The sequence below is a fragment of the Myxine glutinosa genome, chromosome 10, assembly GCF_964187855.1.
Source record: "Myxine glutinosa chromosome 10, kmMyxGlut1.1, whole genome shotgun sequence".
NCBI classification, from domain to species: domain Eukaryota; kingdom Metazoa; phylum Chordata; class Myxini; order Myxiniformes; family Myxinidae; genus Myxine; species Myxine glutinosa.
Genome location: NC_136270.1, coordinates 100,108,375 through 100,132,385, shown reverse-complemented (window position 1 = coordinate 100,132,385; position 24,011 = coordinate 100,108,375). Strand labels below are relative to the sequence as shown.

General features: G+C 44.5%; 2 protein-coding genes across 6 annotated transcripts in view; one reads left to right on the top strand and one right to left on the bottom strand.

Annotated features, from left to right (window-relative positions):
- Nucleotides 1-13,423, bottom strand: part of PSMD11 (proteasome 26S subunit, non-ATPase 11) — a 28,862-nt gene extending 15,439 nt beyond the window's left edge. Inside the window, exons 1-5 of the mRNA XM_068126398.2 lie at nucleotides 13,291-13,423; nucleotides 12,778-12,879; nucleotides 12,173-12,297; nucleotides 7,518-7,589; nucleotides 7,177-7,234 (exon numbers count right to left, since the gene is read on the bottom strand). Of these exons, the coding sequence (XP_067982499.2) occupies nucleotides 7,177-7,234; nucleotides 7,518-7,589; nucleotides 12,173-12,297; nucleotides 12,778-12,879; nucleotides 13,291-13,417 (484 nt within the window). The 5' untranslated portion in view covers nucleotides 13,418-13,423. The remainder of the gene's footprint in view (nucleotides 1-7,176; nucleotides 7,235-7,517; nucleotides 7,590-12,172; nucleotides 12,298-12,777; nucleotides 12,880-13,290) is intronic.
- A 201-nt stretch (nucleotides 13,424-13,624) lies between these two features.
- LOC137433915 (multiple myeloma tumor-associated protein 2 homolog) overlaps nucleotides 13,625-24,011 on the top strand; it is a 76,475-nt gene continuing 66,088 nt past the window's right edge. For 2 of the 5 annotated variants that reach the window (XM_068126401.2, XM_068126403.2), the window contains exons 1-3: nucleotides 14,318-14,440; nucleotides 14,800-14,911; nucleotides 22,727-22,898. In XM_068126401.2, the coding sequence (XP_067982502.2) occupies nucleotides 14,818-14,911; nucleotides 22,727-22,898 (266 nt within the window). In that variant the 5' untranslated portion in view covers nucleotides 14,318-14,440; nucleotides 14,800-14,817. Of the gene's footprint in view, nucleotides 13,714-14,317; nucleotides 14,441-14,799; nucleotides 14,912-22,726; nucleotides 22,899-24,011 lie in introns of those variants that run through there. The other 3 variants (XM_068126400.2, XM_068126399.2, XM_068126402.2) reach the window with 3 other exon arrangements.

The following is a 24,011-nucleotide window of genomic DNA, read 5'->3' as shown; positions in this document are numbered from 1 at the left end:
CATCTTCCTTTAATTCCATCTGGGTCGACAACGATTTGTCCCACTTCATCCTTCAAGCAACTCACCCCCATCACATCACACCTCTCTTTCTCTATCTGCTTTGCAATCCTGAATACTGCTTTCTGACCCTCTTCCGAATCCAAGCGTTCTCCGAACATTTTCCTACATGCCTCCTGCGCCTTTGCTACCTCTTTCTTTGCAGCCTTCCTGGCTGCCTTATAACTTTCATGCTCTGCTGTTTCTGCTCCCGTACCCTTCGCCTTCTGCCACTCTTTGAACTTCTTCCTCTTCTCGTCAATCCTCTTTCCAACCTCAACATCCCACCACCATGTTTCCGAGTGCCTCGGTGGTCCTTTTGTCCATCCACATACCTCACCAACGGCTCCCAACAGACTAGCTTTCATTGACATCCAACCACTTTCAAGCTCAACCACATCATCCTCTACCCTACTCAGCCTCTCTTTTAATGCCTCCCTTACTGTCACCTCTTTCAACCTCCACACCTTCATTCTCGGTTGGTACTTCACCCGCCGAGCTCTCCTCGCACCTTTCACCCTTATGTCGCAGACAACCAAGTGGTGCTGTGAAACAGCCTCCTCCCCCGGGATCACCTTTGTGTCCCGGAGGTGCCCCCTATCTCGCCGACGCACCATCAGGTAGTCAACGGTTGTCGTCGACCCACCTGACGTGTATGTAACAAGCTTATTGTCCTCTTTCTGGAACTGAATATTACAAATCAACAAATCAGCTCCATCAGCAAACTCCAAAATCCTTTCACCTTCTCCATTTCTCACACCATATCCGTAACCCCCATGAACTCCCTCAAAACCATCCATACTCCTTCCCACATGTCCATTCAGGTCTCCTCCCACCACAACAACTTCCTCATCTTTCACGTTTTCCATCAGCTTCTCTATCGCACACCAGAACTTGTCCTTCTCTTCATCGCTTCGACCAACCTGCGGAGCATATCCCGAGATGACGTTCACCAAGAGCTTTCCAATCATCATTTTCACCATCATCAACCTATCACTCACTCTAGTCACACTCACCACACTGTCTATAAACTCCTCAGAAAACAGGACACCAACACCATTCACGCCCTCCGGGCACCCTTGCCACACAAACTTGTATTTCTGTCCCTGCCTACCCTTCACCATTCTCACACCACTTCCCTTCCATCTCGTCTCTTGCACACAACATATGTCCACTCTTCTTCTGACCAATACTTCCACCACTTCTCCTGATCTCCCTGTCATTGTCCCCACATTCCATGTCCCAAACCTCAGAAACCGATCTCCACTTTGGGCTGCACCCTGCCCATATGTACTTGTGATTGTCATGGTTCTCTTTTTTGAGGCAATGTTTTTTATTGAATGGCTCAAATGCCATTCCCAAATCCCTTCAGAAAAACTATTTATCCCATGGCAATAGTTCTAAGCAAACAATGAACAAGGAATAACATGGTCAAGTCAGGAAAGAAAGGGGACTGTGATAAAATAGGGAAAATTAAAAGTTAAGGGAAAGGAAAATATGACTTTATAAAGTACCAGGTCTTCTTAATTTATCAATTACCAGGTGAATACTTGATACAAACAAAATTGATCAAATCGAACTGTTTTCTCAGTTATTAATTTACACGACATCTACTGCTTTCTATCCAATCTCACCAGCGTCTGGAAACAAACATATTTTGACAACAACAATGGGAAACCTTATGATCTGAATAATTGTTTTTGTTTTATTACTCGTCAGCTTTGTAAGTGCAAGTGGACAATCTAGAGGTGACTGTCCGGGAGAAAAACTTCAAGATGTGGATACTGAGTCTGAACGCAAGTGGCAGCGCGATCACGACCCTCTGTTCCGCTGTGGGTCATAACCTGCCTGTGCACCTGGATTTGGGCAAGAAATGTCGATAAAATAATAAATATTGGCGTTACTTATTTATTTATTTTTTTAAAATAATAAATGTTCATCAGGTCAACAAAATCTGGGCTGCCCTATTTGCCGTTTCTTGAGCAATGAACACAGGATGTAGGGATCTCAAATTCCATAAACTAGATTTAGCTGTCGTTTGTTATCCTTGAAAACATCAGGGTGGTCCTAAAAGTGGCCCCTGGGAAAAGTTTACTAACTTTGTTTTCATTCAATCTCCTTCATTTTTTCTTTCTTTCATTTTCTTCATCTTTGTTTTTTTTTTTTTCTAGCCTGGTGTTGGCTTCGCGGTTAGGGTGCCGGCTTGGGAGCTGAGGATCCTGGGTTCGTTGGCATAGCGGTTAGGGTGCCGGCTTGGGATCCTAGGATCCTGGGTTCGAATCCCGGTGGATCGCTGAATTAACACCAGGGGGGTTGACTCAGCCTGTCATCCTTCCGAGGTCGGCAAATTGAGTCCAGTTCACTGGTCATTCCCTGTGTGTCGCAAGAGGCGACGAACAGGGTTGGCGGCAGGAAGGGCATCCGGCCGTAAAACATTGCTTCAAAAAGGGGACCACGGTGCCCGAAAAAGGCCAACCTCTGCTCTGTGGGGGAAAATGGCCCCTAAAGATGGTTCTTCTACTGCTTTCTATCCAGGCAGTAAATCAGCATAACTGAGCAGCTAAACTGGTAGGGTGACAATACCGACATTACTTGGTAATTTATTGGGACCTATTATTATTATTGTTGTTATTAGAAGGCAATCGTTTTGTCAAATATAAACGCCAGTAAAAAATGATCCTTCATTTATTTGTATTTTTACAGAAATGCCTTAAACTGGAATATACAGAGGCATAAGTAACGATCAGTAATTAATTAGCAGGACCGCCTTTTCCCTCAGAGGTTCTCAATCTTATCGGAATGCCTAATTTGACTCTCAACTTTTCCTTTAAAGTATAAACTCAATATTTACCTCCACCACCAAAGGTGGATGGAGGTTGTTTTCACCCCTGTCTGTATGTCCGTTTGTGAACAAAATATCTCAAAAAGTTGTGGACGGATTCGGACGAAATTTGGCAGAAATGTAGCGGATGTGACAAGGACGAAACGATTAGATTTTGGTGAAGATCCGGATTCAGATCTGGCTACTAGAATTTTTTAAGCGATTCTTCACCATTGGGAGATAGGGCCAAAAACGATACACAGCAGGATATCTCAAAAAGTTGTGGACCGATTTGGACTAAACTTGGTGGACCGGTTGGGTGTCCGACAAGGACGATTCGATTCGATTTTGGTGAAGATCTGAATATGGATTCGAAAATGAGAATTATTTAATTTTTCAAGTGATTCTTCACCATTGGGAGATGGGGCCAAAAACGATACATTGCAGGATATCTCAAAGAGTTATGGATGGATTTGGACGAATTTGGACAGGTTGTGTGTGTGACAAGGAAGAATCAATTCAATTTTGGTGAAGATGCGGATCCATCGAGTAGAATTTTAAAAGCGATTCTTCACCATTGAGCGATATGGCCACCCAGGCGGAAGTAAGCTCTCTACTGAGTGCCGTTCTAGTTCTGAATAGGTTTGTACTTAAAATAAACTCATTTTATTTTAGTGTCTCTCAAAATCATCCCTTAGGATAGGAAGGCCGTCCAAAGCTTCCAAAGTGACCTGCTCTCCCTCATACACAGATTAATCCCATGTTGTCATCAATTATCCTGCAAGTCTTCTCACCCATGGTACACTGGGAAAATAATAATAAATAATCACCAAGCATTTAGTTATACTAGGGCATGCCCGTACTATATATATATATATCTAAAATTATATCCCCCCCCCTCTATTTACATGAAATGGTTTGGTCCATTCGCAAAGCCAAAGCGAACGGCTTGCGAGTACGGTGACAATCCCCCCCCTCTATTTACATGAAATGGTTTGGTCCAAAGCGAACGGCTTGCGAGTACGGTGACAATCCCCCCCCTCTATTTACATGAAATGGTTTGGTCCAAAGCGAACGGCTTGCGAGTACGGTGACAATCCCCCCCCTCTATTTACATGAAATGGTTTGGTCCAAAGCGAACGGCTTGCGGAGTTTGGTAAAGAAATCGCCATAGCGTGCACAAACGCGCAGGAAAGCGAAAGAATCGCAAATTAGTTTTAATTAGTTTTAAAACATAGTTTAACGCCAACATAGCGGCAACATAGTTTGCCAACGTGAAATAAATGAATACGCTCTCAAATGTGCCGTCCGAGGCAGAGTCTGTTCGGCACGTTCGGCACACGTGATAGCTCGCTGCTCTCTGATTGGTTGAATCGTTTTTTGGACATAGCTCGGTAACTACTTCTCCGATTAATATGAAACCTTGAAAAGGCACATCCTCAGGTCCCCAGCAATATACCTGGCAAGTTTCAAGTATATCGGACCCGTGGTTGTCGAGAAACAGCGGTCACAGACAAACACACAGACATACACACAGACATACACACAGAGATTACTGGAATTATAGATAGATATATTTTGTTGACAATGGTGAATGTCAGTGAAAGCACTACTCATTTGATAACAGAATATTGCTAATGTTCTTCACTGCTTACACACACATTTTCATATCACTAGCTGTGTTATGCTATCGGGCATCAGAATAATTACCAAATTACTGGCATAATACCAGTTCAGGTTTGCATGGATGTTGCTCTTCAAGGTGAAATTAAGAAGCATTGCTCCAAGTATGCTGTGCACAGTGTTCAAGATGCCATCAGCACAAACATCAATATCTCAAAAGTGCTCTCCCTAACTCTTCCAGGCATTACCACAGCACATCATAGTGTCCCCTATAGGGAGAGCTTTCATTGAACAATGCACCCGATTGGTGCTGACAGGATGACCTACAGGCATGCGCACTCTACTCCAAGCTTTCTCGCCTGGGTTGAAATCTCGGTCCAGCTATAATCTGTCATCCTTGCGTTTCACAGGTCGGGTGATTCATCAACGTGCTTGCCATCCCTCCGATAAATGTTAGATTGAAAGTCCCATCTGCCTGTATTACATTAAAGATCCCATAGTATCCTTTAAGAGCAAGGTCGTCGGCATCCTGGACAAATTACAAATTCTTGCTCGAACCAACAGGGGGAACTTCATCAGCAGCACAACTTCCCCGCCCCTCTTCCTCAAGTAAATGATACTACCAGCAACCATGTGCTGCATATGAAAAAAGTACCCAATTGAATGAAATGACATCACATGTTCCATTTTAAGAAGTAATTTTCGATCCAACCTGGTGCTTACTGGGTTATAACCAAACCCTGAAAACATTTCAACATTTGTGGAAAGGTTTTGGCACATTTAGAAGCATTGAGCTTGGGACAGAAGACTTGTGCCTTCGGATGTTTTGATAAGGCTGAGTAAAGTTACAAGCTTTATGCGCACTGTGCAGAGGGATGTAAACGCGAAAAAAACAAAAAAAACACAATGGTGTGCAAAGAAAATAAAAGTGCGCAATAACCCTTGACTGGGTTATAACTTGACAAATTACTTGAATTACTTGACATAAATCAGTCAAGGTCGGCCTGATTGACGTTGCCATCTGAATACAAAGCTGGGATTCCAGGTTCAAATCCCATATCCTGTGTTGATTGGTCCAGTGACACAACTAGTCTTCAAAAACGTTTGTCCAGCATGTGATGAATGTGCAAAGTTCATTGAGGAACCTTAGATGAAAAGTAAAAATCGCAAATCAGTGCAGTTATGTGAAAAGTGTGCACGAAGAGGCAAATGTGCTTCTGGATTTCAGAGAGGAACTGATGGTCCATTTGCCACAGATCTGAGATTATCTGAAAAACGTCAAGAGATGGAGCTCTATCGTCAAATTAAAGTTGAAAATAGTTTTTGGTTCCAAGCAATCTGTAATCCTCAAACAAATAGATGCAGAATTCCTCAAAAATATGTTGAAGCTGAAGGAACTTCATGAAATGCACCTTCAGACTAATCTCCTTTGGCCTACTGAAGTATGTTACGTGTCGACACGACTTTTGATGGTGACAATGCTGCGAAGGAGGATGTCCGCAATTGGTAAGCAAGTGCGGCAATGAGTTGTACAGCGCAGGTATTCATACCCTAATTAAAAGGAAGCAAACGTGCATTGACCATCATTAGAGACAACGTAAAAAGTGACGAGGTATTAAAAATGTATTGACCTTCCATGCAAATTTTTGATATGACATTACGCTACAGAAATCAAATGAGAATCAACATTTACACAAGTCAGACAAAAATATGTCGAGATGAAATCCCAAACAAGGTAGTAATGACACCACAATCCTTTTACAGATTGCAAATTTATAAGTCAAATTGGCAAATTTACCCATTTTTAGCTCACCTGGAACAAAGTTCAGGGGAGCTTATGCGATGGCGCGTGGTCAGTCAGTCCGTAAACACTTGAAACTTCTTCTCCAAAACCGTTGCTGTGATTGCGACCAAATTTGGCACAAATGATATTTGTTGTGTTGCGACTAAAGTTTGTTCACGGCATTAAATAAAATAATAAGAAGAGAAGAAGAGAAGTAAGAGAGAGAATAGGGGGGGGGGGGGGGAATCGGTGTCTAAGGGGCTTTACTCGGGTCAAAGTGCATCCAGGTTTGACCCCCCCAAAACATAAATTTGCTTTTTCCTCTGAAACTAAACACACAATTTCAATGAAACTTGACCACAACTTCATCACACGTGATGTACAGAAGTTTGTTCACAGCACGAAAGTCTATGGGGCCTACGGGGGGGGGGAGGGGGGTCAAAGTGGGTCCAGGTTTGACACCCCAAAATAGGTATTTGCTTTCTTCTCAGAAATGACACAGGCAATTTCGATGAAACTTGACCACAACCTTCATCACCCATTGCCCCCCAAAATAGGTATTTTTTTTTGTTTGTTTGTTTAAAGTCTTATGATTATGTTAGTATGATTCTATATGCTGCCCTGTATTCTAGCAACCATTGAAATTGGTTTAAAATAACTTTAGTCAGTGCAGTATACTGTTTATTCCACCAGGTGAGCACCAGGGGTACTGCCCCTATGTTTCTTTCTTTCTTTCATTCATAGACAAGTCGATTGGCACAGACTCCTGGGGGGAAAAAGTATCAACATCGACTTGTACACTGAAAAATACGGTACGTTCCACTTTTGAGGCAACAAAGCAGAGATCTGTCCAACAGCAGAAATCTATCGCAACTGAATTAACTGAACATCGATGACTAGGTAGGTCACTTACCAAGTTGCAAAGCCTCTGGATATTTCTTTGTGTCGAAATACAGTGCCACTAACCGTGCCTAGAGGTAAATAAAAAAAGACTAGTTAAAAAGAAGAACTTTATTAGCAAAGCACTCATGTTGCTCAACATGAAAGCTTCCTTACTCAAAACTCCTCAGGGGGGATGGTGAGGGGAGGGGTGAGGGAAAGAAGAGTAATGAAAAAATAAGTTGACAAATCAAAAGTTTGTATCAAATAAACAATCACTTCAGCATGTTGAATACACCAAAACAATTCAGAATTTTTTTTCCATTGTGATATTCTGTAATCCTCTTGCACAAGTGAGACCAAAGTAAATCCTACCTCCAGCGCTTGCCGCAGAAATGTCCTCTTCTCTGCCTTTGCCCATTCAATACATTCCAAGCACAAATCCACCTGTAAAGACCACATATTGAAAGTTTAACCCCTTATGGCCCACTTTTCAACATGGCACACCAGAATGGACAATCCAATTCCACAGAGTTCAGCACATGAACAGCCCTGACAATATGCGATTCCTTTAGAAATAACTAGCAGGTGATTCGCAAAAGGTGAAATGAGTGAATGCAGTACTGTTGGCCATTTGTGGTAATTATCTTATCTTTTGATGGGAGGAGGGAAGAGCGGCGGTGGAGGCACCCAAAAACGAGAAATTAAACGCAGCTACATATCCGATTATGGAATGATGTTGCAAATTGCCCATTGATATTTAAATGGTTAAAAGAAAATAATTTGCATAACCAGAGGCATTAAACATAGGGGCAATACCCTGGCGCTCACCTGGTAGAATAAACAGTATACTACACTGACTAAAGGTATTTTAAACCAATTTCAATGCTTGCTAGAACACAGGGCAGCATGTAGAATCATACCAACATAATCATAAGACTTCAAACAAACAAACAAAGAAACAAACAAAAATACCTATTTTGGGGGGCAACTCCACCCCCCCCCCCCTCCCACCCCGTGTACCTCCTCAGACCGCAAATTTTCCAATGCCTTGAACAAGCTTTGGTACAACATGGGTGATTAAGGTCGTGGTCAACTTTCATCAGAATTGCATGTGTAGTTTCTGAGAAGAAAGCAAATACCTATTTTGGGGGCAACCCCTCCCCCCCCCCCCCCCCCCACCCTCAGATTCCCAAAGGGGCAGAATTTTTTTAATGGCGTGAACAATCTTCGGTACATCACACGTGATGAAGGTTGTGATACAGTTTCATCGAAATAGTGAGTAGTTTCAGCAGAAATAGCAAATTCCTATTTGGGGGGGGGGGGGGGGGGAGGGGGGTGGGGGAGACGACATGGATCCACTTTGACCCCCGGTAGACCCCTTAGACCAATTTTTTTTATGCCATGAACAAACTTTAGTCACAACACAACAAATATCATTTGTGCCAAATTTGGCCGCAATTACGATCAGCAGTTTCGGAGAATTTAAAAGTGTTTACAGACGGACGACTGACAGACGATGCGTCATCGCATAAGCTCCCCTGACCTTTGTTCTGACCTTTGTTCCAGTTGAGCTAAAAACTAGAACGGCACTCTGAACATCGCGTCGTCAACAGATATGCCTCCACCCACTTTATTACACCATTAAACATACTTGCACCAAACTTGATTTAAATCCTTTCAGCTGTTTTTAAGTATCACATTTTAACTGACATCACCTCTGACCTTTGATTCCGAAATATAATCAGTTCATCTTTGCATCATAATAGATACTTTTTCCAAGTTTGGTCAAAATCCATTCACTCGTCCAGAAGTTAGCACAGGAACAGAATTTTTACCTCTGATCTCTTGATTCCATAATCTCATCAGTTAATCTTTGCATCATTATACATACTTGTACCAAGTTTGACTTTCTTCCCTTCAGCTGTTCTTAAGTTATCGTGGTAACGAAAACCTATTACAGACTCTGACCTTCGACCACTTGATGCCAAGATCTAATCAGTTAATCTTTGCATCATATAAAGTGCCTTCAGAAAGTATTCACACTCCTTGACTTTTTTCACATTTTTTTGTAACAGCCTGAATTTAAAATAGATTAAATTGAGGTTTTTATGTCACTGATCTACTTGGCAGAAACCAAGCACAAAAGTGGATTTTTTTTTTTAGAAATCTTTACAAAATAATTTAAAATGAAAATCGGAAATGTCTTGACTCAATACGTATTCAACCCCTTTACTGTGACACTCCAAACTGAGCTCAGGTGCATCCAATTTCCCTTGATCATCCTTGAGATGTTTCTACAACTTCATTGGAGTCTACCTGTGGCCAATTCAATTGATTGGACATGAGATAGAAAGAAACACCTTTCTACATAAGGTCATATAGTTGACCATGTCAGAGCAGAAACTCCATAATGAAGTCCAAGGAACTGTCCGTAGAACTCCGAGATGGAATTGTGAGGAGGCATAGATCTGGGGAAGCGTTTAAAACAATTTATAGTGCGTTGAAAGTTCCCACGAGCACAGCGAGCTCCATCATTAGGAAATGGAAAGAATATGGAACTACCCAGACTCTTCCTTGAGCTGTCTGTCTGACCAGAGCAACCTGGCAAGGACTTTGGTCAGGGAGGTGACCAAGAACCCAATGACCACTCCAACAGAACTACAGAGTTCCTTGGCTTAGATGGGAGAACCTGCCGGAAGGACAACAGTCTCTGCAGCACTTCACAAATCTTGGCAAAAAGGCACGTGAAAGACTCAGAGCATGAGGCAAAATATTCTGTGGTCTGACGAGATGAAAATTGAACCCTTTGGTCTGAATGCAAAGTGCTACGTCTGACAGAAACAAAGCACAACTCATCACCCATTTAACACCATCCCTACCGTGAAGCATGGTCGTGGCAGCATCATGCTATGGGGATGCTTTTCAACAGCAGTGACTCAGAGACTTGTAAGTATAAATGGAACAATGAATGGAGCCAAATACAGGCAAATCCTTGAGGAGAACCTGCTTTAGAGTGCAAAAGACCTTAGACTGTGGCGAAGATTTTCATTCCAACACGACAATGACCCCAAGCATACAGCCAAAGCAACACTGGAACAGCTTCAGAAAAATAACGTGAAAGTCAATGAGTGGCACAGGCAAAGCGCAAACTTGAATCCCATCGAGAATCTGTGAAAAGATTTCAAGATTGCTGTTCACCGATGCTCCCCATGCATTTTGACAGATCTCAAGTAAATCTGCAAGAAAGAATGGGATAAACTCCCCAAATGCAGATGTGCAAAGGCGATACAGATATACCCAAGAACACTTGAAGCTGCAGTCGCTGGGATAGAGCAAGACAGTTTCATAATAAATGGAAAGGAAGAAATAAATAAACTATAGAGTTCATCAAACATGTTACCCTGTGCAGGTACTTCAATTTTATTAGAATAATGATTTGAATGATAGTTTTTAAAAATCCTAAAGCTTAGTGGGTGGTTCATGTGCAGCCACCTGGCTGCTGGGTGCATCATTTTTCTGTGGGCGTGTTTGCCGCTGATGCAACACCAGGTGATCGAAAGTTTAGTGCAATTGAAGTAGTCCAGAACCAGTCCCAAATATCACCCTTATACATTGAAAAATTATTTTAAAATAACCCATTACCCCATTATTGAAAATTTGTTTACCCCATTACCATTAAAATACCCCATTGAAAATGTATTTAAGTTGAAGTGCTGCAAAACTGGAGGTTCTTGGAAGTATTACGATATATTATTTGTGTATGCAGTCTTCAAGTGTATAATTTAATTGAAATAACAAAGATTGTAGAGGTCGTATAAATTAGTTCCAGAATTTACCGCAATTTACTGGCAGACTTGTCTTCCGATGCATGTTCAATTTAAACAAGTTGTTCCTCAGTTATAAACTGACAAGACAGACGGACGGACAGACATGAACCAATTGCTTCACCCCGCTTGTTACTTGGCATGTGCAGGGTTAATACACAGCTTTGAATTAAACAATGGAACTTGTGGCAAAGCATCCATTGACAAGGAGAATGAGTAGCTATTGGTATTAAAGGATTCTTGCGAAGAACACAATCACCAGTATCCAGTACGTTTCAAAAACTAAGTCGAGGAACGAGAACGGCACTCAGTAGAGAGCATACATCCGCCAAGTGAACAGTTTCCGTTTTGTATCCCAGAGTAGACCAGAAAATCACAATACAAAATCACATTTAATCAAAATCATCAGTCCACAACTTTTTGAGATATCCTGCTATATTTGCAAGTATAATATATACAAAGCACAACTCGTCACCCATTTAACACCATCCCTACCGTGAAGCATGGTCATGGCAGAATCATGCTATGGGGATGCTTTTCAACAGCAGGGACTCAGAGACTTTTAAGTATAAAGCTAATATATAAATTTGAGATATCCTGCTATTGGCCCTATCTCCCAATAGTGAAAAATCATTTTAAAAATTGTACTAGCTGGATCCGGATTCGGATCTTCACCAAAATTGAATAGATTCTTCCGCGTCACAAACACAACCTGTCCAACACGTTTCGTCCAAGTCCGTCCATAACTTTTAGAGATATCCTGCTATATGTTGGTTTTAGCCCCATCACTCAAAGGTGAAGAATCGCTTAAAAAAATCAAATAATTCTCATATCTGAATCCATATTCAGATCTTCACCAAAGTCGAATCGATTAGTCCTTGTCAGACACCCAACCTCTCCACCAAGCTTCGTCCAAATCCATCCACAACTTTTTGAGATATCCTGCTATATTTCGTTTTTGGCCCCATCTCCCAATGGTGAAGAATCACTTTTTTAAAATTATAGTAGCCAGATCCGAATCCGGACAATCACCTAAATAGAATCATTTCGTCTGTGTCACATGCGCTACCTTTCTGACAAATTTCGTCCGAATCCGTCCACAACTTTGAGATATTTTGTTCACAAAGAAACAAACAGATAGACAGACAGGGGTGAAAACACAACCTCCATCCACCTTTGGTGGCGGAGGTAACAAGGAGGTACCTCTTGGCCAGTGGCCGCTTCCATGTCTAAAAACATGTCCAGGAGGGAACGGACCAAGCGTGCCGCCTTCGCCTTGCTCACTGCATTCAGGAATGGCCGAACAAACTTAAGAAGACCACCCAGCTCTGTGGAAATAAATAAATAAACACGATTAGTTGTGTGCATTGAGCATCGAGTCATTGTCATTGTGTGAGCCTGTGATGGATGCTGTGAAGAGGAACAGGTTGAGATGGTTTGGTCATGTGTTGAGGAAGGATGAAAGTGACTGGTTGAGAAGAGTGATGGAAATGAATGTAGAAGGAAGTAGAGGACGGGGAAGACCGAGAAAGACTTGGCTAAAGATGGTGGAAGAAGAAATGCGGGCAAGGGGGTCAACAAGGAGAGATGCAGAAAATAGGGCAAGATGGAGAAGATTGTCATGGGGACCGCAAGGCTAACACCCGCTCTCGCAGGGAAAATGGCCTTAAAATGCATGTTGTTGTTGTTGTTGTGTTGTGATTAGTTGTGTGCATCATTTTCCACCGAAACCTTGTGACACCGAAACCATTCAGACATAATCTATTCAATTTCAAAACGATACTTTCACAGCCTCATCAAGTTCCCACCTGCTGCCTGGCCCGTCTTCGCCAACAGACCTCCGAGCTCCAAAATGCTTTGCTCCTTGATGCGGATAGCGTCTTCATCACCATTTTGTACGTCTCGTTTCACTGCACAAAAGCAGAGCAAATGTTTTTGTTTTTTAAGAAGACGTTAATCCTGGTAGTTAAAAGGTAGGTTCATTCAAAAATATTATGGGGAGCGGAAGTAAAAAATATTTCACACAAGGAATTTAAATAAACCTCCCAACGTGCACGCGTAGGACAGCTGAGAGGGACAGAGAGACAGGGAAAGTGTCCCCTAGTCGGTAGAGATAAAAACAGGACGAGCAGATATCCAGGCGAACAAAACGTCGTGGCCAAAGCGATACCAAGTCAAAGCGCGATTGTCCCGGATAGTGACTCAGCCAAATCCGCCGCGGCCTTGCAGAGTAAACACGCTCGATTTGCAAAGCGTATGGACTGCAAGTAAAGTAGTCCCGCCGAAATACCGAGCTGTTTGGTAAGTAAAGGATACCATACCTAAACCATGCAGAATACCAATGGACGTCTCTTGATCAGACGAGACCAGAGACTGTGCCCGCCGTAATTCCACCTGAGCAGCCGCCATAATGCACAGCTGACACCCCTTAACCCGGAAGTCAAACATAATTTTTTTTTTAATGAAGTACTACTGTAAAGTATATTTGAAAATTTACTACGACTTAAAGCTTTATTTTCTACGTACGGCCGTTTCCGGTATGCAAATTTAAATTATAGATAATGTACATGAGCAGAAGTGAAAAAGACAGTAAACATTCCTGCGGCCCTGTGCTTATACACCGTTCAGTATTCACACTAGATTTTGGGATGTGGCGAAGAATGAGGGAGTAAGGAGAAGACGTACAGCCGCAAAGTCTCAATCACAGAAGTGGAAGTGAAAGGTGGAAACCCACCTTGAAAGAAGTGAGCTGGGGAGAGTTAATGGGGGTAGAAAAGATTATGGCTGTGTATGGGGGTGAATAGTTTCCGAAGAATTACTTTAGTCTGCATATAATGTCCACAATCTGCAGGTCCATGCCTGTAGATCACATCAAGTCAAGATTTTTACTGTTCTCATTTTCTTTCCTAATAAAACCTAATTAGTCATAGAAAATACAACACTGCCAATGAGCTGTATTTCTAAAGTTGCAAATATTGCTATTGACTGTGTTTGTCATTGCCTTGACAGTGTAGCTCGTGGTTGTACAAAGTTATTTACAAAGTACCCTAATGTCTCTCAAAGATTGTGTAAATAATTTCAACACGTTTACTGTAAGTTCGAAACGTATCCTCTTGAAAGCCGCAATATGATTACATTACATCTGAAAGACGAAAGTGGTTGGAAGGATAGGATGGTGTGATCTCGCGATATCTGAGGGAGTGTGGGACAGGATGTTGTGAGCTCGCGATATCTGAGGGGGTATTGGATAGGATGATGTGATCTCGCGATATCTGAGCGAGTGTGGAACAGGATGATGTGATCTCGCGATATCTGAGGGAGTGTGGGACAGGATGATGTGATCTCGCGATATCTGAGGGGGTATTGGACAGGATGTTGTGTCGTTGTGATCTCGCGATATCTGTAGCATTTTAGAAGTTCCTTGGTCTGCGTGAAAAGAAACGATCTCCACGGATTACCAGAGGGTTTCTGGTGCGTGTTTCCGTGGCTTTTGCAAATCGTTAGATTCAATCTTGTCACTCTTACTTTTGATACTGTTTTGCAGTATATTTATGCAATAAGTGTCCGACTGTCGGTTAATAATAGACTATTTACAGATAATGCCTTAATGGTGTATTCATTTCCAAAAAATAAAAGGTTATATAAATATAATAGTAATATTCTTCGGTTACCTTTTTTTTTTTGCTTCGTGGGGCGTCAAAGCCCACTTAAGTTAAAATGCTGTTTATATACATAATTGGTGTTTGTAATCGACTTAACCTGGAATTCCAGCCATTTACCTTCGGATGATGAATACCGCGGTGTACCTGTTGTTCTTTTGCACTCTCAAGGTGGTCTCTGTGTACACCATGCACCATCCAACGCGTGGTGGTGTCCGTGGTGGACAAGATCAATTCAGCTGGGATGACGTGAAGATGGATAAACACCGAGAAAATTATTTGGGTAAGGAAGATACTTTTGGCATTGCCACGGCGACTGCGTGTTCACGTGTACGTCTCGTACACGTCGTTTGTCTGATTCGAATCTTTCTTGGACTATTTGTCCGGACGTGTTTGTCCGATTTTAATCTGCATTGATTTTAACCATCGGCTCACGATTGGTCTATCGGCGAGTAACACCGGTCAGGGGCGGATCCAGGAATTTCAAGATGATGGGGAGGGGGTACATGAAACTATAGCGCTGGGGGATAAAGGAGGGTCTGGGGGTCCTGCCCCAGGAAATTTTGAAAAATTGATCTTCAGAAACGGCATTTCGTGCGTTCTTGGAAGTTTCTGCAGTTCCTTGTGTTCTTCCCTGGTCCAACAGTTCAGCAGATTCGCGATGACTAATGGTCAGATCGAGGAAGTGGTGAAACGACTTGCCCAGCTGTTCCTTCTGCTATAAGTTGATTAATTTTGTGTGTGTGTCTGGTGTGTGTGTGTGTCTGGTGTGTGTGTCTGGTGTGTGTGTGTGTCTGGTGTGTGTGTCTGTCTGGTGTGTGTGTGTGTCTGGTGTGTGTGTGTGTCTGGTGTGTGTGTGTCTGGTGTGTGTGTGTGTCTGGTGTGTGTGTGTCTGGTGTGTGTGTGTCTGGTGTGTGTGTGTCTGGTGTGTGTGTGTCTGGTGTGTGTGTGTCTGGTGTGTGTGTGTGTCTGGTGTGTGTGTGTGTCTGGTGTGTGTGTGTGTCTGGTGTGTGTGTGTGTGTCTGGTGTGTGTGTGTGTGTCTGGTGTGTGTGTGTGTCTGGTGTGTGTGTGTGTCTGGTGTGTGTGTGTGTGTCTGGTGTGTGTGTGTGTGTCTGGTGTGTGTGTGTGTCTGGTGTGTGTGTGTGTGTGTGTGTGTCTGGTGTGTGTGTCTGGTGTGTGTGTGTGTGTCTGGTGTGTGTGTGTGTCTGGTGTGTGTGTGTCTGGTGTGTGTGTGTCTGGTGTGTGTGTGGGTGTGTGTGTGTGTGTCTGGTGTGTGTGTGTGTCTGGTGTGTGTGTGTCTGGTGTGTGTGTCTGGTGTGTGTGTGTCTGGTGTGTGTGTGTCTGGTGTGTGTGTGTCTGGTGTGTGTGTGTCTGGTGTGTGTGTGTCTGGTGTGTGTGTGTCTGGTGTGTGTGTGTGTCTGGTGTGTGTGTGTGTCTGGTGTGTGTGTGTGTGTCTGGTGTGTGTGTGTCTGGTGTGTGTGTGTCTGGTGTGTGTGTGTCTGGTGTGTGTGTGTGTGTGTCTGGTGTGTCTGGTGTGTGTGTGTGTGTCTGGTGTGTGTGTGTGTGTCTGGTGTGTGTGTGTCTGTCTGGTGTGTGTGTGTGTCTGTCTGGTGTGTGTGTGTGTGTGTGTCTGTCTGGTGTGTGTGTGTGTCTGTCTGGTGTGTGTGTGTGTCTGTCTGGTGTGTGTGTGTGTCTGTCTGGGGTGTGTGTGTGTCTGTCTGGGGTGTGTGTGTGTCTGTCTGGTGTGTGTGTGTGTCTGTCTGGTGTGTGTGTGTGTCTGTCTGGTGTGTGTGTGTGTCTGTCTGGTGTGTGTGTGTGTCTGTCTGGTGTGTGTGTGTGTGTGTCTGTCTGGTGTGTGTGTGTGTGTGTCTGTCTGGTGTGTGTGTGTGTCTGTCTGGTGTGTGTGTGTGTGTGTGTGTGTGTCTGGTGTGTGTGTGTGTGTGTGTGTGTGTGTGTGTCTGGTGTGTGTGTGTCTGGTGTGTGTGTGTCTGGTGTGTGTGTGTGTGTGTCTGGTGTGTGTGTGTCTGGTGTGTGTGTGTCTGGTGTGTGTGTGTCTGGTGTGTGTGTGTGTCTGGTGTGTGTGTGTCTGGTGTGTGTGTGTCTGGTGTGTGTGTGTCTGGTGTGTGTGTGTCTGGTGTGTGTGTGTGTGTCTGGTGTGTGTGTGTGTCTGGTGTGTGTGTGTCTGGTGTGTGTGTGTGTGTCTGGTGTGTGTGTGTCTGGTGCGTGTGTGTCTGGTGCGTGTGTGTCTGGTGTGTGTGTGTGTCTGGTGTGTGTGTGTGTCGGGTGTGTGTGTGTCTGGTGTGTGTGTGTCTGGTGTGTGTGTGTGTGTGTGTCTGGTGTGTCTGGTGTGTGTGTGTCTGTCTGGTGTGTGTGTGTGTCTGTCTGGTGTGTGTGTGTGTCTGTCTGGTGTGTGTGTGTGTCTGTCTGGTGTGTGTGTGTGTCTGTCTGGTGTGTGTGTGTGTGTGTCTGGTGTGTGTGTGTGTGTCTGGTGTGTGTGTGTGTCTGGTGTGTGTGTGTCTGGTGTGTGTGTGTCTGGTGTGTGTGTGTCTGGTGTGTGTGTGTCTGGTGTGTGTGTGTCTGGTGTGTGTGTGTGTCTGGTGTGTGTGTGTGTCTGGTGTGTGTGTGTGTCTGGTGTGTGTGTGTGTGTCTGGTGTGTGTGTGTGTGTCTGGTGTGTGTGTGTGTCTGGTGTGTGTGTGTGTGTGTGTCTGGTGTGTGTGTGTGTCTGGTGTGTGTGTGTGTCTGGTGTGTGTGTGTGTGTCTGGTGTGTGTGTGTGTGTCTGGTGTGTGTGTGTGTCTGGTGTGTGTGTGTGTCTGGTGTGTGTGTGTGTCTGGTGTGTGTGTGTGTCTGGTGTGTGTGTGTGTCTGGTGTGTGTGTGTCTGGTGTGTGTGTGTGTCTGGTGTGTGTGTGTGTCTGGTGTGTGTGTGTGTCTGGTGTGTGTGTGTGTCTGGTGTGTGTGTGTGTCTGGTGTGTGTGTGTGTCTGGTGTGTGTGTGTGTCTGGTGTGTGTGTGTCTGGTGTGTGTGTGTGTCTGGTGTGTGTGTGTGTCTGGTGTGTGTGTGTGTCTGGTGTGTGTGTGTCGGGTGTGTGTGTGTCTGGTGTGTGTGTGTCTGGTGTGTGTGTGTGTGTGTCTGGTGTGTCTGGTGTGTGTGTGTGTGTGTCTGGTGTGTCTGGTGTGTGTGTGTGTGTCTGGTGTGTGTGTGTGTGTCTGGTGTGTGTGTGTCTGTCTGGTGTGTGTGTGTGTGTCTGTCTGGTGTGTGTGTGTGTGTGTGTGTGTGTGTGTCTGTCTGGTGTGTGTGTGTGTCTGTCTGGTGTGTGTGTGTGTGTGTCTGTCTGGTGTGTGTGTGTGTCTGTCTGGTGTGTGTGTGTGTCTGTCTGGGGTGTGTGTGTGTCTGTCTGGTGTGTGTGTGTGTCTGTCTGGTGTGTGTGTGTGTCTGTCTGGTGTGTGTGTGTGTCTGTCTGGTGTGTGTGTGTGTCTGTCTGGTGTGTGTGTGTGTGTGTCTGTCTGGTGTGTGTGTGTGTCTGTCTGGTGTGTGTGTGTCTGTCTGGTGTGTGTGTGTGTGTGTCTGGTGTGTGTGTGTGTGTGTGTCTGGTGTGTGTGTGTCTGGTGTGTGTGTGTGTGTGTGTGTGTGTGTGTGTGTGTGTGTGTGTGTGTGTGTGTGTGTGTGTGTGTGTGTGTGTGTGTGTGTGTGTGTGTCTGGTGTGGTGTGCATGCGTGCGGCATGTCTTTTGTGTAGTTCTACTGGAGCTTTCTGATATTGAATTTCTGATTTGTGTATTTCTCACGAAATGATTGTTATGATCTCCTGTGTTAATTAGGCTCATTAACTACAAAGAATCCAGAAGAATTCCCATGTTTCTAAACGCACGCCATGTTAAAGTGTATAGAGCAGCTTAATAGGTCCTTCCATGGCATGCCATTCTCATTACTAAATAAATAACAAAAACAATGATAATATTTTACAAAACATTTATTCCAACTGTAGCAGGTAGGTATGCTGCAAGGCCATGAAAGCCGATCAGAATTTGGTCCATTTGGACGAACGGGCTCACTGGTAGTTATAAAAGACCTGTGCACTCCCATAGTGTGAAATGATGGCGATGACAGACTGTGTGCTGGTCAAAGCCCGGCAACGCCATGCGCCGAGGTTGTGAAGCTCAAGGCAGGGGGTTCTCCCCACAAAAGAGATCAGATTGGACAGTGGAATGTGAATTATTTTATTAATCGTAAATTATGCTATTTTGGAATAGACGGCGCTTGTGTTTCTGAATGAAAATGTCACACACATCATGTGGGGATAGGGTGAAGTCATGGTGTATGTTTATGAGGGCCAGAGATGCCATTCGACTTTCTCCCATGGAATTTCTTCGGTAGGTCTTCAGACGACGCAGGCAAGAAAATGAGCGTTCGGCCTCACAGCAGCCTATAGGGAGGGTGGGTGCATCCAATATGGAGTAGGACTTTGATGGGTGGAAATTCGTCTCCATCTACTGTGCAGAAACAATCCATGAATGTGCTTGGAAGCGTGTTGTTGGGCTTCCTTCTCCAAAACATCTGCCAGTCTCTAAGCTCATTTGTCAGTCCTGCGGGATGTTCCATGTCGTTTTTCCAATGCAATAGCTTCTGATGTAGGGCTGGAATGTCGCAGGTATCGGCGATTATTGCAGACTAGCAGAAGTACCCGGCATTGCCGGGCGGGGGAGGGGAGGGGGAAGGGGAGGGGGAGGGGAGGGGAACAGGGGGGGGGAGGGCAGCTTCTTCTCGGTGGTCACCCATAAAATAGATTTGTAAAAATTTCGGTTGCTCACCTGGTTGAGGGTGGATAGAGCCAATGAGGTGGTATACCTGGCCTTGCACCTTGAATGTCGGCATGAATCCTTGCTCAGTGACGACGCGATCTGCTCCAAACGAAGTCATTTGGAACGAAGAGTTGTAATTACGGATTTCCTTCAGGAAGTGTCTGGATTGAGTCGTAGTTTATTGAAGTAGTTCTTTCAAAGGTTCCGGTGGAGATTGGAGAGAAGGCAAAAGGACATTGCCTCCCCTGCAACGCATTCCTGGTGTTTCTCCCTTCCATTTCAAGGCATGGCAAAACTGACAGGTGAACGACATGGAGCCAATATCAACGTTTGAGGAGTAGTCGGTGTTCGGATTGTAACTGAATGCAGCCTTCTCCCATGCAATGGCCGGCTGCCGTCTGCCTGATGGTTGCCAGTTGTTGAGTCGTTTTTGGCGCTGTTCTTCTGTCTCCTGCTGCTTGCTACAGGAGACAGACTCCTGCTGCTGTCTCCTGCTACACTTTGTTGATTGGCGTTTAGACGTGCCTCTGTCTCATCTTCTGTCTCTCGCTGTCTGGCCCTCGCCACACGTTGATTAGCGTTCAGACGTGCCTCTGTCTCATCTTCTGTCTCTCGCTGTCTGGCCCTCGCCACACGTTGTTGATTAGCGTTCAGACGTGCCTCTGTCTCATCTTCTGTCTCTCGCTGTCTGGCCCTCGCCAGACATTGTTGATTGGCGTTTAGTCGTGCCTCTGTCTCATCTTCTGTCTCTCGCTGTCTGAATCTAGAGACACGTTCTTGATTGGCTTGTCGATGGTGAAAAGTACCTTCATCGGTTTCATGGAGTCTCCGATCAGCGATTTTCCTTGCTCGGGAGGTTGAACGTGACAAATTTCTTTTCTTCGGTGCCATTGCTTTTATCACAGTCAGTCTTCCAGTCACTCACTCGTAGACAAATTAAAAATACCAAATTCAAAATACTCATAGACAAAATACCACGTTTACACGTGGTAAGAAACGACGCAAACGCACGATTGCTACTTTTTTTTTTTTTTTTTTTTTTTTTTTTCCAACACGACTCTGCGTCGTGTCGTGGGCATGGCCAACGTGGCCTCATGCTCCCAGGTGATTGGCTAACTCGAGCTCGAGAGAGCCATAATGCGCTATGTTATGGCAAAAAATATGGATCTGAAGATGAAAGAAAAAAAAACCTATGTGCTGTGAATGGCAATGTTCCTCGCTGAAATGTGAAAAAACGCAATCGCGCGGCAAGGAACATCACGTGATCGCTCTGAGCGATCGATTGCAACTCTGCGTCCTGTCGTGGGCGTGGACAACGTGGCCTCGTGCTCCCAGGTGATTGGCTAACTCGAGCTCGAGAGAGCCATAATGCGCTACATTATGGCAAAAAATATGGATCTAAAGATGAAAGGGAAAAAAGCCTATGTGCTGTGAATGGCAATGTTCGTCGCTCAAATGTGAAAAAAGGCAATTGCTTTTCGCTCTGAAATACGTGCGAACACGTAACTGAGTTAATGGCGGCAAGGAACATCACGTGATCGCTCTGAGCGAATCAGCGCGCTGCTCTGCGACCGGTCAGATTCCGTGCATAAAGTCCTCGCTGAAATGCGCTGAGGTAAAAATATGGTTTAAAAATATTATGAAATCAATTTTTAGGTCGGCCATGTTCTTCCCAGGCTCAATGGCCATGTCTGTGCCAAATATCAAGTACGTGAGCCTCTCCGTTTAGGAGTCTACCGGTAACATTACACACACACACACACACACACACACACACACACACACACACACACACACACACACACACACACACACACACACACACACACACACACACACACAAACTGTGTTTTATATATATATGCTCAATGGCCATGTCTGTGCCAAATATCAAGTACGTGAGCCTCTCCGTTTAGGAGTCTACCGGTAACATTACACACACACACACACACACACACACACACACACACACACACACACACACACACACACACACACACACACACACACACACACACACACACACACACACAAACTGTGTTTTATATATATATGCTCAATGGCCATGTCTGTGCCAAATATCAAGTACGTGAGCCTCTCCGTTTAGGAGTCTACCGGTAACATTACACACACACACACACACACACACACACACACACACACACACACACACACACACACACACACACACACACACTGTGTTTTATATATATAGCGATTATTCCTTCCCGATAATATAGCGATTTATATATATAGCATCAGCAGAAACATCACTACCTTCCCGATTTTCAGCACAGAATCGGGTGTCCATTTCCTGGCTGAGGTGGTCGAGAAATGGAATGCCACATGTTTCTGAGGTAGAAGAGCAAGGGAGTATTGGCGGCAGTGTTTGGACGATGGATTTGTCGTTTTACAACTCTCGGCATTGTGACATCACCTCCTACAGATTATACCATGGCCTTAGCGTGATCGAACCACAGAGATAATTCAGTTTCAGCATTTTACCTTAGTTGAGTGAGCGCGTCCTTCTTGTCGTCAATCATAGAGCATGCCTAAAGCAAATCCATGCCGTTGCGATGCAGGGGGTGGGGGGGGATGGGGTGGGGGGTGCGCACCCCCTGCACCCCCTGCATCCCCTGCATCCCTCCCCTGGATCCGCCGCTGCCGGTTCAGTATGACGCAAGAGAACAGAACCTGGTCGGGTATATGCAGAATCTGGTCGGGTATATAGACTACAGTAGATCTGAGAATGAACCATATGCTGTATATTCATGTAGATCTGCGTAGACTTGCACGCAGACGGACACAGACGCACGCACGTGCACAGGCAGACAGTCACAAGCACAAAGACAGGCAGTCTCTCACACGCAGACAGTCACACGCACACATGGACAGGCAGTCACACACACAGACAGTCACACATGCGCGCACACACAGACAGGCGGTGACACGTGCGCACACACATGACAGCCCAGGTGGCGACACGTTCGGACACGCATGACAGACGGGCTGAGACACGTGCGCACATGCATGCCAGCCCAGGTGGCGATACATGCGCACACACATAACAGCCCAGGCGGAGACACATGCACGCACGCATGACAGCCCAGGCGGAGACACGTGCTCGTGCAGATACACAGTCACTCGCACACGAGCAGTATAATTTGATTGTTTGGTGTACAGTATTAGAGTGCATGTAGATAGTCATACAAATGAAATGTAGACACCAATATAGAATGTTTGAATGAAAAAACAGACTCGTTTCAAGTCTCTGGTGATTTTGGTTATCCCTTTGTTAGGTAACTCGCTGATGGCACCAGTAGGTCGGTGGCAAAAAGGCCGTGATCTCACATGGTATGCAAAACAGAAGAGTGGTGAAACACCAATTGGGAGTAGCCACAGGGATGCGAGTCACCAACAGGAGTTGGCAGCTGTGAGATTGGCTGAACAGCAAGCACTTATGGCAGCTCTGTGAGTACCGGTAGTTTCTACCCTTATACATGCTGTTATTTTCATTTCCTGCATTTTCATCAGAGTAGATCACTTCTCATATTAAGTCTGGTCTCTGATGCCATGCCAGAAGGCACACTCTGTGCTTCCAAAGCCCTGCTGCAAGGATTACACTGAGTGGTTTGGTTGCCTTGCCTTCCCAGGGATGGTCAGGGGAGGTAATAAGATTTGTTTCACGGTGCCGGTGATGACTTGCCTGCTGTTTGTGAAAGACCATGTGGGTTTTTTTATTGTCTACCATATAATACTAGAAGACAGGACACCTAGCTTGATGTCCGATGTCCATCCAGGGGATGACATACTGTGATGCAACACACCCCCTGCAAAGCACCGATCAGACAGTTTACAAGTAATAAAAACATTCTTTACCTCCACCACCAAAGTTGGATGGAGGTTATGTTTTCACTCCTGTCCGTATGTTTGTTTGTCTGTGTGTCTGTCTGTGAACAAGATATCTCAAAAAGTTGTGGACGGATTCGGACGAAATTTGGCAGAGATGTAGTGTATGTGACAAGGACTAAATGATTAGATTTTGGTGAAGATCTGGATCCGGCTAGTAGTAAGGGCATTTTATGAGATATTTCACAAATCTGTTAACTAAATTGTTACCAAAAAATTTCTTCACCAATATGTTTGTAAAGGTGTGTAATAACATGTGTTAAAATGTTGAAGTTCAACTCCCTTGGGAAACCCAGAAAAAAAGCTGTTGAATTCGGGTACCGAAAAATTATTTTCGAGAATTTTTATTTTTTTAAATCTGTCCTTAAGTAACTTATGAGGGGTCAAATAAGGGTTTTTCATGATTCTGAGTTGATTGTTAACATTTATATTTTCACTTTTACATTTACACACAAAGTAGCTTTTATTTCACATACATATATAATACTCAAGAGTTATTTCTCATTCACAATGTCAGAAGTTTCAACAGTCATTGTCTATGTCTTCTTCAGACTCAACAACATCATGACTGCAGTTTCTGCATGTAATGCCATTACAGACTCCACAGGCCGAGATGCACGTGACCCCATTCTTCTTGCAGCTGCATCGCCGGTTGCTGCAATCTCCATGACAATT